Genomic DNA, 17,518 nt, shown 5'->3' on the forward strand with positions numbered 1-17,518 from the left:
CTGCCAACAAGGCGGGCTATTTGCACTAAGTGTAAATAGACACTCCGTATTTTTTATTCTCTAGTAAGGGCAATTCATACAATACATTTAAACTGAGCTACTTTAATACCATCTCCGAACTTTCTACCACGACTCTGCTGTTCTTCGGCTGGTTCTTCCTGTATACGTTGATTGACAGATGTCTCGTCCAGTCAGCGGTGAGTAATCCCAAACCAATGGCGCTGTCTCAAACTATACCTACCTCTTCCGGTTTGACTGATTTGTCGTTGTGTTTTCTGACTTGTTATTTTGTTTTCGAATTTGTCATTGTGTTTTCTGACTTGTTATAATGTTTTCTGAATTGTTGTTGTGCTTTCTGAATTGTTATTTTGTTTTTTAGACTTGCATTTGCATTTGTAATTTGTTATTTTGTTTTCAGAATTGTGATTTGCTTTGCACTTCACGGCCACCGTACATTCAACACTTCCAGGAGACGTTATACTGGCAGCCACAATTGCGCCTGACCACTGATGCTTATCATTAGTGAATTTCAAATTTACTTTTTAAAAAATATAATTACTATGCCAGCTCTCATCACCACCCTCACCTTCATGTAATTTTAAGCATTTTAATTCAAATTATTATTATTATTATTATTATTATTATTATTTTATTTAAATATCAAGTGAAGTGGAAATTAAATACAGAACAAATGCATAAACCATAGTTTAAAAACAGACATTTTATATACGTATACAACTGTTAAACACAAACACAACAAATTGAAGCAACATACACTGAAAGACAAATAAAAAAAATAAAAAAATATACGCAAATTGTAACAAATTAAATTAAACTTAAACAAAAGATTCAGCTGCTTTAAGTATTGAAATAAAATTCTAATCATTTTTTAAATGCCACAAAACTCTGAGTATCTTTATCTCTATTTGTGTAAATAAAACTTAGGTTACATATAATTCATATTATTGTTAGACCAGTCTGGCAAATGTAAACACTCCCATGTTGTGCAGTTTTATGGGTACATTGGGCAGTAGCCCCTCACTGCAGAACACAAGATCCAGGGGGCGGGGTTGAATCCACATCTAGGGGGTGGAGATGGGTGGGTTTAGGGATCAGGGGGTGGAGACGAGTAGGTTTAGGAATATGTAAGGTGGGAGGAGTTGGATCTGGATCCAACCACGCCCCCTGGACCTTGTGTTCTGCAGTGAGGACCATCTCACATTGCTGCAAGCCCCACTTTTGGTGATGTTAAATAATCTTTAAAATATAAAATGTTTAACGTATAAAAGTACATTATTTTTACTATTTCTGTTCCCACAAAGTTATCCTGATTTTTACAAATGTTACAAATGTACCAAATATTCTATTCTATTCTATTCTATTCTATCTATCTATCTATCTATCTAGATAGATAGATAAATAGATTTTATTTCCAGACAGGGCGTGGCTATGACGCAACGTACTCATGGGCGTGGCGTGCTTGACTTCCATCGTTCATCACTTCTATACTTTACAGTAGCTGAAGAAGCAGAGTATATCCGTGGCTTTTAACATTTTGTGTTCTTCGGAGAAAAGACTTTAAAATACATTTTATTCATCTTACTCATTTTTTGAAATACGTCCACTTTGTTTTCTTTCTCATGTGGAGCTAATGGGAAGGTAAAGCCTGTAACACAAACTGTGCTTGTATTTAATAAGGGGGACGAGCACAAAGTAACATGACAGCACTTTGACCTAACTTTGAGCATTATATAAACTTAAGAGCGCGTGCCTGTTACAAACTGTAATCCTACAACAATAATCAATGGATAAGCTGTGAAACATAAGAGCACTCATGTGCCGCAAACTGTACAAAAAGTAGGTCAATGCGTTTATGATCCGGGTGTTTATTTGCTATTTTTCAAGTCGTCATGCAGAAAGAACGTTTATTCAAAGTTCTAGTCATCGGAGACCTCGGAGTTGGAAAAACGTCAATAATCAAACGATACGTTCATCAGATATTTTCACAACATTATCGCGCAACTATTGGAGTGGATTTTGCTCTTAAAGTCCTTCACTGGGACAGTCAGACGGTGGTACGGCTGCAGTTATGGGACATAGCAGGTACGTTATCCTTTTAAAACGTTTAATATTTAATGTATATGTTAAACATTTGATTTCTCCCACTGGCTTTGTTTTATTTTTCTTTAGAAGATGCTGAATTCACATTATTCAGGGTGCTAGTCACAAGGCAATTTAATAACAAGCTGTATTAGACAACAGTTGTATGTTGGTGGTCAATATAATATGATAAATGATAATAAGTATGCCATTGCCTCTCTGAAATCTCTTCCCGCTGAGTTTCCTTGTGTTAATGTGAAGGAATGTGTCTTGTGTTAATCTCAGCTGGTCTCATACTTGTGTTAAAGTCACATGAGAGTTTGAGGTAAAGTCCATAAACACACACACACAGACAGACAGACAGAGACAGAGACAGACAGACAGAGACAGAGACAGTGTAGATCAACACAGTCTCATAGTAGGATTTATTATTAAGAATAACTTTTAAAAAAACATGATGCTATTTATGTCTGAGTGATGTTTAACCTCCAATTTGACATCCCATGTTCGTCATAGGACAGGAGCGCTATGGGAACATGACACGGGTTTACTATCGGGAGGCCGTGGGAGCTCTCATAGTATTTGACATGACCAGAGCCTCCACGTTTGATGCAGTGCTAAAATGGAAAGAAGACCTGGACTTAAAGGTCACTCTCAGCAACGGCAAACCTGTCCCAGCTGTGCTTCTAGCCAATAAGTCTGACCAGTCACGTGAAGGTCTGCGTTCCCAGATTCCAAAGCTTGATACGTTCTGCAAAGAGAACGGATTTGTGGGCTGGTTTGAGACCTCTGCAAAGGTGAATGGTTTATTTTGTGACTATATGAGCAGGATAGTATCTGATCCTATGAACTACTTAGTAGTTTCATGGATGTTTATGATCATCCATTGGTTCTGCTCTATTTTCACAGATGTAGAGATACAGAATCAAGATCTGTGTATGTGTAACTGTTTGCATGTTTGCATTTAACACAAATACAGCAAGAATGCATTGTGCTCATTAGCAGGAAGGCCTTTGTTTACCATAGACCCATTTTAATGAGTTATACAGTTGTGTGTGAAAGGGTATAAAGTGTTTCCTCGGATAATGACACCCTACTGTATGAAACATTTTAACTCTGGATCACCCTTATCACTTTATGACTGTGCTCTTTTGATTTTTATATTCTTTCTTTTTTAACTTTTTAATACAATTTAAAATTCCACCAGGCAATTTACTATATATTTACCTCTATATATTTTGAGCCATAATCTGACGTAGAGTTGCATTAAATGTTACGCCATACAACTGTTGCATTTGTCCTCGGGTAAATGTCACATGATCTGAGCTGCATAGACAGTGCTTTCTTTACATGTGGACTAGGCAAAAAATTTTTGCATGTACTATATTGAATTTATGTCACAAAATGCCTGTAATGAGTTGTGCATGTTATAGTATTATATGAGTGGACAATTATGTATGCATTAGAATAAGAATTTGACATGCAATTGGGAATTATATGTGTGATAAAATTCATATAAATGATATACAAGTGTATGTATAAATACACTTTTGTTCAAAAGTTTGGGGTCAATAAGATTTTTTATAAAGTATGTAATACTTGTATTCAGCAAGAATGCATTCAATTAATCAAAAGTGACAGTAAAGACATAATCTTTCTATATATATTTCAAATAAATTATGTTTATGTTATTTTCTAGTAATCAAATGAAAAAAAAATGGTTTCCACAAAAACATCAAGCAGCTCAACTGTTTTCTACATTGATAATCTTAAGAAATGTTTCTTGAGCACCAAATCAGCCTCTAGAATGATTTGTAATATTAATATTAGAATGATTTCTGAAGACTTGAGTAATGTCTGCTGAACAAAATACATTTTTAAAGATATTAAAATAAACAGTTTATTATTGTTTATTTATTTGATAGTTTTTACTGTATTTTTGATCAAATAAATGTAGCCTTGGTGAGCATAAGAGACTTTAATGTTCATATTCTTAATGTTTAATGTTCAAAAACATTCAGAAATCTTACTGACCCCAAACTCTTAAATGGTGATGTATGTGGCTGTAGTTTGCTTTGTGATCTTACTGTCTGAATGACTCCCATTTTCTTTGTGTTTCTTTTTACGCCCACTGAAGGAGAACACAAACATTGAGGTGGCAGCTAAATGTCTGGTGGATCACATTTTAGCCCATGAGGAGAACATCACCAGCAACACAGACCCAGATGTGGTGGCCCTTCCCGGGTACAACAACAACACCAAAGAACGGGTCCGAGCCAGATGCAAGGCGTGTTCTAAATTTTGAATACAGGAGGATGAAAGTCAGTGAAAAAGAAATGAAAATATGTAGCAGTTTAAGGGGACTAAACCCAAAACAATGAGATTCATCTTCAAGATACAAGAAAAGCAACAAAATGGCGGGGACTGTGAAGAAGGATTGTGCTGAGCGTGAAATCTCACATCATTAGATGCACTGTGTTGGTGGTGCTTCAATTTTGAACGATTTCACTCATCAGTGTTCTGTTTACAGGTGAATGCTCTGCGATTTTAGCCAGGTACCAGCTATTTTATGACACAAGTCCTGTTAAATAATATGCATTTCTTGCTGTTTTGTGTGCGGACTCTTTGAAAGCAATATTTAAGTAATATTTATTAAAAGTGGCCTCTGATTCAGTTATATAAGACTAAAAAACTATTGTGCACACAAAATGCCTTAATACTTAGTCACAGCTACATTATCTAGGAATGTTATCCTGCAATCTCTTGCCTTAAAAAATAAAGCATACAGTATTTTCCTCCATGTAAGCTCTTGAATGTGATATTGTAGTCCTGCGCAATTCAGGGTTGTGCAATGAAAAGAGGCAAGACGCCCTATTAAAGACTCTGAAATGGCCGTCTGATGCATTCTTATGTATGTACAGAGGGGGTTTAAAGCAGTGCGGAAATTCCACCTTAAGGTGCCCACCCCAGAAATTCTGACACAGGCCAATCGCCCCCCTCTCCAGTCACCTGATTCTGATACTGCCATTTTGCGCGGAGCGTCCGACCGTTAACTATAGGAAATTGGAATTGTTGCTTCATCAAAGATGTCATCAACGAGATGCTGAATTTTCACATTTAGGACCACTGCTGCAACTGTTTGACTGGGATAATATCCATATAATATTTCGTATTCTCAATAGCGCGTGCATTTATATAACACGTAAGGGCGCTGAAGGAATTTGGAAAATGATGCTTGGTATCAAATTCCGTGATGCACCGACTCCGCGCATGAAATGAAGCAGGGCGAGATTTTCCGCGGCTAGACGTCGAGAACGCTCCGTTTTCTTTTTCGTTCGCTGAGATAGTTAGCTTCGTTCAAACAGCAATTACATGGTTAACCGGCAACACCGGGGGCTAGCGAGTAACATAGTGTCCTTTTTGCGCGTGCTGAACTGGTAGGCCTGTTTAAATAACGGTCTGTCATTATATTGTCCTCGTTTCAGCGCGCGGTGATTGCTGTTATCTGAATGTCAGAGCATCCTCGCCCGTGTCCGGTTCGTATCAGGGTAGCGCTCTCCGCAAGACCGACTAAGCCCACGGAGCGGGCTCCCACACACCCCTGCAGTAAATAGATCTGTTTGAAAGACGATTTATTGAAAATCGTAATATGTCAGGACAGTCCATCACGGACCGGATCGCCGCGGCTCAGCACAGCATGACCGGATCTGCCATCAGCAAAGCCGTGTGCAAGGCCACGACGCACGAAGTCAGCGCGCCCAAGAAGAAGCACCTTGATTGTAGGTTAAAGCAGAAAAACGCAGCGAAATGTCACCCGTTGTGTTTTGCACTGTGCTTCGGCTGTCATGTAGATTCACTCTTTGCCGGCCGCTCATTTGCTGCTATTTACAACCTAATCGAGGACATTCATGATTCTGATACTGCCATTTTGCGCGGAGCGTCCGACCGTTAACTATAGGAAATTGGAATTGTTGCTTCATCAAAGATGTCATCAACGAGATGCTGAATTTTCACATTTAGGACCACTGCTGCAACTGTTTGACTGGGATAATATCCATATAATATTTCGTATTCTCAATAGCGCGTGCATTTATATAACACGTAAGGGCGCTGAAGGAATTTGGAAAATGATGCTTGGTATCAAATTCCGTGATGCACCGACTCCGCGCATGAAATGAAGCAGGGCGAGATTTTCCGCGGCTAGACGTCGAGAACGCTCCGTTTTCTTTTTCGTTCGCTGAGATAGTTAGCTTCGTTCAAACAGCAATTACATGGTTAACCGGCAACACCGGAGGCTAGCGAGTAACATAGTGTCCTTTTTGCGCGTGCTTAACGGGTAGGCCTATTTAAATAACGATCGGTCATTATATTGTCATCGTTTCAGCGCGCGGTGATTGCCGTTATCTGAATGTCAGAGCATCCTCGCCCGTGTCCGGTTCGTATCAGGGTAGCGCTCTCCGCAAGACCGACTAAGCCCACGGAGCGGGCTCCCACACACCCCTGCAGTAAATAGATCTGTTTGAAAGACGATTTATTGAAAATCGTAATATGTCAGGACAGTCCATCACGGACCGGATCGCCGCGGCTCAGCACAGCATGACCGGATCTGCCATCAGCAAAGCCGTGTGCAAGGCCACGACGCACGAAGTCAGCGCGCCCAAGAAGAAGCACCTTGATTGTAGGTTAAAGCAGAAAAACGCAGCGAAATGTCACCCGTTGTGTTTTGCACTGTGCTTCGGCTGTCATGTAGATTCACTCTTTGCCGGCCGCTCATTTGCTGCTATTTACAACCTAATCGAGGACATTCAGATGATTACAGTAGATGATTATTTCTGGACAACCATTATAGAGTTCATTTTATTCAATTAACTGAAGGTCACCGTGGCACGTTCACAGTCCCGCACGGACGTAATGCAAATTCGAATGCGTGATTGACACACTGACCAATTTGCATACGACAGGGACCTCCTAACCATTTCACATGACGTTATTTATTTATTTATTTAATCGAAATACATTCTAATCATTTTGATTCTATGCATGCCACATCGGAAATATCATAACTAGATGATTATTAAATAATTATGCTGATTCCTATGTAGACAACGTGTACATGGCTGATTCCTATAGGAAACATACAACGTCAAGGGCATAGCATGATGAAGACTAGCTTGCGTACACAATGCAAGGTGCAGATTGCTCGTGATTTTTGTACCTTAATTCCAGTTTTTAATGTTGGTGTTGCTGTTTGTATTTCTCCATTGTTGACCTACACAGTTTGCTATCCTAGTCTGAGTCATGGACGGTGACAGCAGTATAATGCAGTGATATTTGTAGCTTAGGTGTTTCATATTGGAACACCTTAACCTTAATCTGGTTTATCTGAACATAAATACTGCGTTGCATTTCTTAAATGAGTTTTTTTATTTTTATTTTGTATTCATTAAATATAGGTTAATGCAAGTAGCATAGTGTAGATGTTTATGTAAAACAAATCCTGTTTACTGATATGAGTCACAATAACGGAGAAAGGTTTGATTCTGAGATCGAAATACCATCACTATCTTGGCAAGGTGATCGGTATGAATTCACTAATAATAACTAAGCGTAGCTGATTAATGAAGCAGGTTATCAATTAAGCTGTCAGTTAATGAGTCCAGAGCAGATGTCCTGTGGGGAACATAAAGAAAGCAGCCTGCAGATCTAATAAACTGCCAGGCTTATTCAAAGTAATAAAGGTAGCAGGTGTTCTCTGAATATGTGCTAGCGTTCACTGATACAGGTTCTATTATCAGTTAATTAGAGAGAAATCAAGTGTAACTTTTGAGTAACCGCTATTCGAGCAATGTCATGTTAGATAACAGACCAGCATCAGTACAGATTGTTTTATTACAGTGAAACATCACATTTCTGGCAGTTTACTAAATATTATATAATTATGAACCGCTGGAGTAGACAACAGATAAATGCTGTGCATGGAATGTCGTTAGAATGAATATTTGCCAAATTCGTTGGTTGATTTGTACAAAGCTATGGAATTACATCTAGATTAACTATACATTTTATACCAAATATGTGGCTGAAAGAATGTGGACACCTGAACAAAACAACCTGATTATTGGACATTTGATTTCAAAACCATTGGCATCAACAGTTGGTCCTTCCTAACTGCTTCCATTCTCCTGGGAAGGCTTTCCTAGATGTTGGTACATGGATGCAGGGGTTCGCTTCTATTCACACAGAAGGGCTTCTCTGGCTTGTAGTCAGCTTTCCGATTCATCCGAAAGGTGTTCAGGTCTGGGCTTTGTGCAGGCTATTCACCAGACTTACTCATAAATCATTTCTTTATGGACTTCTCATTTATGGAACCCCAAAGGGGCTTTGGTACGCTCGTTTGTACTAAAACGTTTAAGTAAATTTGACAACTATGTTCTAGATTTTATGCATCTGTTAATAATGGGTGTAGCTGAAATAGCTAAACCTGTTCATTCCTGTTCAAGTGGTTGTTCTTACTTTTTTGACCATATAATGTTTCAAATGCATAAAATATTTATTTTTCTGTTAGTACACTACTGTTCAGAAGTTTGGGGTCTGTAAGTTTTTGAAAGAAGTCACAAAGGTTGCATTTATTTGATTAAAAATTCAAACAGTAATATGGTGAAATATTATTACAATTTAAAATAAGTGTAGATATTTATGTAAAAAAAGAAATCCTATTTACTTGTAAGTCACAATAACAGAGATAGATTTGATTCTGAAATCGAAATACCATCACTATCATGGCAAGGTGATTTTTTTTTTTTCAACGCACCTTTGTATGTGTCAGTATGGACACCTAACAGAAGACGTGAAGAATGAGGTTGTCAAAGGTTGCATTTATGTGATTAAAAATGCAAGAAAACAGTAATATGGTGAAATATTATTACAATCGAAACATTTTTTAAACTTTTTTTTTTTAAACATATTTTAAAATGTCATTTATCCCTGTGATGGCAAAGCTGAATTTTTAGCAGCCATTACTCCAGTCTTCAGTGTCACATGATCCTTCAGAAATCAATATGCTGATTTGGTGCTCAGGAAACATTTCTTATTATTATTATATTAATGTTGGAACCAGTTGTGCTGCTTAATATTTTTGTGGAAACGTGATACATTTTTTATTCAGGATTCTATCATGACTAGAAAACAGAACAGCATTTAACTGATCACATTATAAATGGTTTTACTCTCACTTTTGATCAATTCAAAGGGATAGTTCTCATAAAAATGAAAATTCTGTCATCACTGACTCACCCTCCATACTATGGAAGTCTAAGGCTACAATCACCCATAGAAAGACACCCATACAGGTTTGGAACAACTTGATGGTGAGTAAATAATGACAGAATTTTCATTTTTTTGTGAACTATCCCTTTACTGCATCCTTGTTGAAACATACTCATTTCTTTAAAAAAAAAATCTTTCTGAGCCCAGACTTTTAAACAGTATTGTATATCAACTATTAAGTAGGTCCACGACTTATTAAACCACAATATAATCGTCCTGGATCATGTACAGTCATTGTTTCTGCTCTGTTTTGCACATCGTCTACAGATCTAATGCACTGCACCAATGAGCTGAACGTGAATATACCTCACTTGGCTGACACATTGTTTGAGAGGACAGCAAATCAAAGCTGGGTGGTGGTCTTTAAAGCTCTCATTACCACACACCACCTCATGATGTACGGCAATGAGGTACGAGTCGCTGCTTGAATTCTTGTTGTTCTTGTCAGTTTCTCAGTGAAATGTAGTGTGTCACAATATCAATGTAAAAGTACTTGCCAGGACAATTCTGACAGATTTTTGAAGTATTCAATCTTTCGGTTAGCTGTGAAACATAATATTTCTTGTTTTGATGTTTTTCAGAAGGTGTTTATTGTTATTATTCTGCTCAGTTTGCTCTACTGATAACCCTGCACTTGCTTTTTATCATCCAGAGGTTTATCCAGTACCTTGCATCAAGAAGCACACTCTTTAACTTGAATAATTTCATAGATAAAGGCGCATTACAAGGTACGTTTTATGGTTAATACTTCATAATAATTGTGTTTGTGAACCTACTCGTCAGATTTATGCTGTATGTGAAGCTTTAAGTGGTCTAAAGCACTGTGTCATTGAACATCTGTTCTAGGTTACGATATGTCCATCTACATTAGACGTTACAGCAGGTATCTGACCGAGAGGGCTCTGTCCTACAGACTCGTCGCAGCTGATTTCACCAAGATGAAGAGAGGGTGAGGCGTCTGCTCTGGGGAAATATGCCTTAATGAGCCAAATAAGACAAAATGGCAGCATTACAGCAGAAAGAAGGCAGAAGGTGTAGAGTTGTGGTCACACCTGTCAGTTTCATCTATGTGTAACCTCATACCATTAATGTGTCCTGCACAGGACGGATGGAGTGATGCGCACTATGAGCATAGAAAAGCTGATGAAGACTCTACCTATCATTCAGAATCAGCTGGACGCCCTTCTGGATTTTGAGGTACAGGATACAACATATTTTAGTTTCCAAAGCCAAAATTGTGTGTGAATAAAATTGTAATAAAATTAATGATTTTTATTGGTACAATTGTGTAGTTATGACTACATAAATATCTGATCTTAAAACATTGTATGCTTTTGTACTGACGCTTTAGTCTCACCATTTCACACCACTCTGCAATTCAGAGACTGTAATTTCTTTTTTTTCTTTTCTTTTTTTTTTTATTAATTACTGTGCATTATTTAACATATATGGATCCAATAGCAGGGAATGTTGTCAAAGTATATTGGGTAAGTTGTCACAATGGGAAATATTGTCATTAAACAGCCTATTAAAGACGTTTAAACATTAAAATAATTTGACAAAAGTGATATATACTGTGTGTGTGTGTATATATATATATATATATATATATATATATATATGAGCTAGCGAATCGAAATCGAATCGAATTGAGAGCTTGAAAATCGAAATCGAATCGAATTGGAACATCTGAATCGATACCCAGCCCTAATAAATAACGAAGCGTATTCTATATGAGATAAATGAGTTAAATCCCATTGATTGAAAAACCTGCTGCTTCATTCTACTGGTTCAGTAGAACCAGTATCTTCAGCGCGCGCAGCTAGCTCAAAACAGAAATGCAGAACATTAATAAATACTGTCATATACATAACGTTATAAGGAGAGCACTATTGTAAAAAATGTTGTGAATTCTTAGGGTTTCGCTGATGTTTAATGTTAACTATCTTTTAATCAAAACAAAAAACATTATTAACCCGTCTGTATCTGCGAGGCGCAGGGGTGCAGAATTCGGCACAACACCTGGAGCGTTACACATTTCCCCTGTGTGTTAACATAATTATGACTGTCGAATGTCTGACTTGACTCTTGTATTTTGCCCTGCCCCCAAAATATATGATTCGACTATCAGTCGAATATCAGCAAGATTCGAAAATTCCGATTCGACTATGAAAATCCTTAGTCGGGGACACCCCTAATATGAGCAATATCACACAAATAGCCATGTGATATCGCTCTATATCAGCATGGGTGTGATTCTGCCGTTGGTAATAACAGCCATGTTGATATAGAGCGATACACAACATGGCTACTCATGTGATATTGCGTTTATACAAAAGTTCAACAACACAAGTAAGTAAAAAACAAACACTGTCTTAAAAACCCTTTTGTGGGCGGAACTACTTCCTTCTGCCACGGATTCAAATCTCAAATTGACAGTTTAACAGATGAGCCCAAGCCTCTGTTACTAATTTGAAAACATCACTTAGTATATAGATGATACATAGCCTATATAAATTATGTTTATAGTTTTATATTTATAAAGGGAATAAAATATTTATAAGGAATAAAATATTTTACTGTTGTTTTGGATAAAATTTTTTTTTAAATAATATAAATTACAAAATATAAAACACACAAAACAGAAACTCTCAGTCTTCCGTGATGTTTATGAAAAATCTTCTTGAAAACATAGTTGAAGCTTTCACTTTCACAAACCATACTGTTATTTAGATACAACCCTTGTAACAACTTACCCCTGTATGGCGCTTTATATGCAGCTTTTGTACCAACACAAGGAGGAGTGGAAGCTTGATATTGCTTGATGATTTATAGATGCCTAGTAGGAATGCAGAAATACAGCAAGCCAGTATTTATATGTTTTGATTACATTTGTGACTTTGTGCTTCCCTGTAGGCCAACTCTAATGAACTGACCAATGGGGTGATCAATTGTGCCTTCACGCTGCTCTTCAAGGACTCTATCCGCATCTTTGCTGCTTACAATGAGGGTGTCATTAATCTGCTAGGTAATGCATTCACCTCAAAGCAAAGATCCAATGTAATTCAGTAGTTTGTATTGAATGTGCAGCGCAAAAGTTGTTGGTCAAAGCAACTTTTATATATGAATATATTATATGTTTGAATCTTTTGTACTTCAAAGAGAAATGTAACTTGCTAAATGGACTTTTTTTCTTCACTTCAAAGAGAAATATTTTAATATGAAGAAGAATCAATGCAAAGAGGCACTGGAAATATACAAGAGGTTTCTTATCAGGATGACCAAGCTCTCAGAGTTTCTCAAGGTGGCAGAGGTAAAACGTCTTCAGATATAATCCATGCATGGGATGGTTGGGCTCATCTTATTCAGGCCCTTTTTTGCTAAGTGTCCCTCTTGCCTTTTGGTCCAAGAACCTGTATCAGAGGTCCCCCCTCATGCTGCCTGTTCTGGTGCCTGCACTGCATGCCTTAGCAGAAAGTCTCTCTATCTATCTGTCCCTCTCTACAACAGCAAGACCAGAGCTATGACACGACTGCAACCACAGTCCTTTAATATGCAAACGATGAGTTGAACCTTTGTTTTGCCGTTTGGATGCAGGCACAGTTGTCAATTTGGCCCCTAGGATCTATTGGATGAATAATTGCTTTAATGACAAGATAAGATACGCTGCAAAGATAAAGCTTTGCTTCTGTATAGATGAATGAATACTGGGCACCTTGATAAAGGACATGATATTTTTGACAACTGTGCCAGTGTGATGGTTGGAATTTAGCTGTTTACTTTTGTCTGTAAAGCCCATTATTTTGATGTGTATGGAGGTATATATTGGGGAAAAATGCTAAGCACATCTTTCTTGAGTTTTTTGTTTGGTTTCTTCTCTTCTCTCTTTTGTTTTCTCCTTTCTTTTGCTTTCTGGCTGAATAATATGACTTCAGGAAAAGGGTGAAGTGCTATCCAAAAACTGACTAAAGTTGACTTTAAGAGCACATTTCTTTCTTTGTATAACAATGTGTGTATGCCATTTGTTTTTCTTGTCTTTTTTCCAAAGTCAACATTAGTTGTGTGTTTCTTTTGGATGTTTCTCACCTAGTCATGTAAATATCTCACCATTGACCTACAAGTGTCTTCTCACTCACCATCTACGCCACCTCCACAACCTCAATGTCTGTGTGTGTCCATACTTTCGTTTTTGGTTCTCATACACTGCATGGAGTAATGGCTCTTTTTCTTAATTCTTCTTTCTCCCTTCTCCACGTGCCTTGGTTTTCTCTTTTTACCGTTTGGTTTCAAGTTTTGTTTTCCGTTCTCCCTCCCTTCCTTTTCTTTTGTGTCACAGCAAGTTGGAATTGATCAGGTTGACATCCCAGATCTCTCACAGGTTAGTGGTGCATTTCATCTCAGTTTCTCTCATGTGGCTTCACCCTGATCTCTCATTCACGTCTCACCCCATAGACCATCATCCCCAGCCCTGATTTCTTTTGATTTCCCCCTCATCTATCAGACTTTTAGGATAGGGGCCTCAAGAAACTTACTCCATACCCGCGCACTCCCAAGGAATCAGATGTGCTGTTTTGCATTTTCTGTTGTCGCCAGAGGTAAATGGGTAACAAAGCTAGTCTATGTGAATTTTTACAGGTGCTATCTCTGATAGCTGTTGCCTTGATTATAACCACATTTGATTAGTAAAGAAAAGTCAATTAAGGTCTCATTAAAGCTTAGTGCTTGCCCCTCGAGCCACTATTTCTTACTGGCATATACCCATGAGAAATTTGACTGCTTGTAATTCTAAAGCTGCGTTTTCGCCGTCTCCGACACTCGCATGGGGCTGCCGCACAGTTGCATTTACCCTCCGCTTATTCACCAACACCACGGTAGGAAAGAATAACGAACAAATGAATATTTATTCACAAATGGCAGTTGGAGAAAATAACTTTAATAATTATTAAATGATTATTTCAGACTTCATTATTATAGCCACCAATTCTACAGAAGTGTTTAAAGATAAATGATTTAGCGAAAAAACAAAAACAAATGGCTAAACGTCACACTCACGGTTTATAGATTGGAATACATAACATCCGTCGCATGTGGTCTAGTCACGGAAGTTGAAATATTTCAACTCGACCAAAGCTCGAATCCAGTCCGCAAATTTCAAAATTTGTGATTCTCCATTGGAAATGAACGACTTCTGGTCTGTCGTTTGTCGGAGACAGCGAAAAGGCGGCTTTACATGGATTGATATATGGCTAAACGGTGCTTGTGCGATCTCTGCCACGCTGTACGTGGCCAGTCTGATGTTGTGGGCACAGGCTCGCTAAATAAAGAGCTCTTCTAACCTGTAAGCACTCACCTTTGCCATATATCTCTGTACTGGTAGGGTATTCTGCTTGGATAGCTTTTTGGGGAGAAAAGTGAATGTGCACTTAACTAAAAGAATGCCTTAAAACTGGAGCTGGGGACTAAATTCTGCCTGGAACCTCATGAAGTTTTATAGTCAGCAGCGCTGCCAAATATAGACCTGCTTTTCCGGCGTCTATTGACAATTCTGCCGAGGTGCCGGGCATTGACGTCCCCCTTCAGTTTGCCACCATTTGGCATTTTTGACATTTTCATTTACATTGGACAGGGACTCCTGAAGGTGTTGGGCTGGCACACTACAGAGTGGTACTTTAATGTCAACAAAACATTTTATTGGAAGGAGTGCCTTGTTTTCTTAAGCTGAAGCAGTATTCAGAAGGCCTGCGTTCTATTCTCAAGTACTCTATCATTAGCACCATTGATTAGGCTTATTTCATAAGTCCTATTTAAGTGCCTTTTCTTGTCTGTAAGCTAGATATTCATCACGGCCTTTTGTATACTCCTGCTCCTGTAGTACCCTTGTCTTAACTTTTCTTCCTTTTTTATCTCTCCGTTAATAGTGTGTTGTTTCGTTGCATATGTTTCAGATTTCTCAGTAGAATGCTCCCTCTATTGTGTCTTCCTTAAAATGACCCGTCTGAGAAATCTGCTCTTTTGTTATTCATGAAATTTCCTCCTCTGAATTGGCATGCACACCGGACACAGCTCGTGGCCCAAAGGCAAACGTTGTGTAAGAGCACACGAATCCTTTCGGCCGACATTTCGATTTCAATTGACGTTGCTCTTTTTGGACGAAAGTGCAATACATGCATAAAATACTGGTGGTGTGGGCTCACTCAATGTTTGCCTTTCTTTGGTTAACCTGCTTTGGCTTCCAAGTGTTTGGGATTCTGTCAAAATGGCGATGCAGACATTACAATCAGCCCGAAAAGCGGCACAGCTACAATTTTACTCCTGATTTATTTCCAAGAAATCCAAGTGGAATCCAAAGATTAGCAGGTTCTGCTGTGGCCTTTGATACCTGTGCAGTATGTGCGTTTATATCCTGTGCATGATTAGAAAAACCCCCTTGTAGGTCAGTCTGCTTTCTGTTTTTCATGGTTTTAACTCTTCTTGAGTGATCTCAGTTGACCTCGCAGGTCTTAAACGGCCTGTCGGAGAACTTGCATGGGAAACAGATATTGTTTTGCATGTGTAGCTTTTAAGCTTAAGTCCTTTCCACTTGAATTACTTCTGTTGTGTTTCCCCTTTGTTTTCAGAATCTCATAACCACTATTAGGTTCTCTTAGTTACGCAGCCTTTGTGTGTGTGAAGGTATGAGTGTGTGTGAGAAAGAATACAAGACAGAACAGTAAAATATACTTGTAATTTTTGCATTAATTCCTTATTTTATGATTCATAAATAGAAGTATGTTAGGTGCAAATGTTTGTGTGTTTGTGTATGTATGTGTGTTTTGATCATTGCTGCTACTGCTTTTAACCATTTTGTTGTGTTGCCTAAAACCTGTGCTGCCTCATCCCTTCTCAACCTCACCACCAGGCTCCCAGCAGTCTCTTAGAAGCTCTGGAACAACATCTGGCTTCTCTGGAGGGCAAGAAATTTAAAGAGGCTTCTACTGTCAGCAGGTACTTGAATTTATGTTGGGATTCTGTATGAGGGTTAGTGTCACGGGTACAAAAGGAGGATTCAATTGCGAATGTGAAATATAACAGTTTATTAGGAAAAGGTCCCAACCAGACCAAAGGCAAGAGTCAAACAAGGCATGTGCAGGATATAGTCACTCTTGGTAGCGCAGGGACGCAAATGGGCACCCGTGGATATCCCGAGAACATACGATCCTTGGGGGCGAATCCTGGAACCGAATTCCAATGAGCCGAAGGACAGGAACAGAGAACTGAACATAGCAGGAACACCAAACGATCTGACAACACAGGACGGATAGCACAGGTGTATATAGCTGAGCTGATGAGCTACAGCTGGCGCAGATGAACAATCAGCAGCAATCACCGACACACCCACTCACACACACATACACACAGAGCGAAAATGAGTCAGTGAACCCATGAACCGTGACAGTTAGTGACAAATACGAATGTCAGGAATGATGAATAGGATGAAAAATGATAAAAATTTTAGTTTATATGCAACTGCCAAGTTATTGGAATTGTACCCTTTTTATTCATGCTGATTTAATACAATTAAAAAATGTTCATACAACCAACATTTTGATTTAATCACTTGAAATCAATGTTTCTCAACCTTTTTTACTCCAAGGTGTTCCCTCTTTTCCCACAACAATACTTAAAAAATGCTTTACTCACAATTTCTACATAATTAGAAAAATCTGTATTGTTTAAAAAAAAAATGCCAGTGGCGTTTTAAGATTTTATTCATTTACATGACATTTCCAGGTCTAGAAATCACACTTTGTAAATTAAAGTAAAATTTAAATCATTGTAAGTCATCTTGAGGCCCCTTTGAAAGTGGTTGGGAACCATTGCTCTTGATATAACTTGTAAAAAATACTTCCCTTCACCATGAATACCCTTGAGTTTACACATCTTAATCATTATTTTTATTTTATTTTTTACTTTATTTGTATTGGAGTTATCTATATGACCTGAACCAAACTTGCCTTTTATAAAGATCACAAAATATCTCATATAGTTTTAAAAAACTTACAGACCTTGACACGTAGACATGAGGGTCTTTTATAATTTTCTTGTCACATGA

General features: G+C 38.1%; 2 protein-coding genes across 5 annotated transcripts in view; both read left to right on the forward strand.

Moving 5' to 3' along the window:
* The first annotated feature begins 1,625 nt into the window (after positions 1–1,625).
* LOC107715428 (ras-related protein Rab-38-like) lies at positions 1,626–5,028 on the forward strand. The gene is made up of 3 exons (XM_016521573.1): positions 1,626–2,103; positions 2,617–2,897; positions 4,238–5,028. Exons 1-3 carry the CDS (start codon positions 1,911–1,913, stop codon positions 4,403–4,405), a joined length of 642 nt encoding a protein of 213 aa, XP_016377059.1. The 5' UTR covers positions 1,626–1,910; the 3' UTR covers positions 4,406–5,028.
* A 115-nt stretch (positions 5,029–5,143) lies between these two features.
* Positions 5,144–17,518, forward strand: part of LOC107715426 (phosphatidylinositol-binding clathrin assembly protein-like) — a 26,549-nt gene continuing 14,174 nt past the window's right edge. The window contains exons 1-9 of one of the 4 annotated variants that reach the window (XM_016521570.1): positions 5,144–5,879; positions 9,694–9,836; positions 10,079–10,154; positions 10,273–10,375; positions 10,530–10,623; positions 12,343–12,454; positions 12,633–12,739; positions 13,718–13,804; positions 16,325–16,410. In XM_016521570.1, the coding sequence (XP_016377056.1) occupies positions 5,750–5,879; positions 9,694–9,836; positions 10,079–10,154; positions 10,273–10,375; positions 10,530–10,623; positions 12,343–12,454; positions 12,633–12,739; positions 13,718–13,804; positions 16,325–16,410 (938 nt within the window). In that variant the 5' untranslated portion in view covers positions 5,144–5,749. Of the gene's footprint in view, positions 5,880–6,026; positions 6,779–9,693; positions 9,837–10,078; positions 10,155–10,272; positions 10,376–10,529; positions 10,624–12,342; positions 12,455–12,632; positions 12,740–13,717; positions 13,805–16,324; positions 16,411–17,518 lie in introns of those variants that run through there. The other 3 variants (XM_016521569.1, XM_016521571.1, XM_016521572.1) reach the window with 3 other exon arrangements.

This window comes from Sinocyclocheilus rhinocerous, unplaced genomic scaffold (genome assembly GCF_001515625.1).
Source record: "Sinocyclocheilus rhinocerous isolate Xijiao unplaced genomic scaffold, SAMN03320098_v1.1 scaffold299, whole genome shotgun sequence".
Lineage (NCBI taxonomy): Eukaryota > Metazoa > Chordata > Actinopteri > Cypriniformes > Cyprinidae > Sinocyclocheilus > Sinocyclocheilus rhinocerous.

Bases quoted from the DNA above. Each gene is read 5' to 3' on its own strand.
- LOC107715428 (XM_016521573.1), top strand. From the start codon at position 1,911: ATGCAGAAAGAACGTTTATTCAAAGTTCTAGTCATCGGAGACCTCGGA. The intron at 2,104-2,616 runs GTACGTTATCCT...TGTTCGTCATAG, and splicing joins GCAGTTATGGGACATAGCAG to GACAGGAGCGCTATGGGAAC. The intron at 2,898-4,237 runs GTGAATGGTTTA...CGCCCACTGAAG, and splicing joins GGTTTGAGACCTCTGCAAAG to GAGAACACAAACATTGAGGT.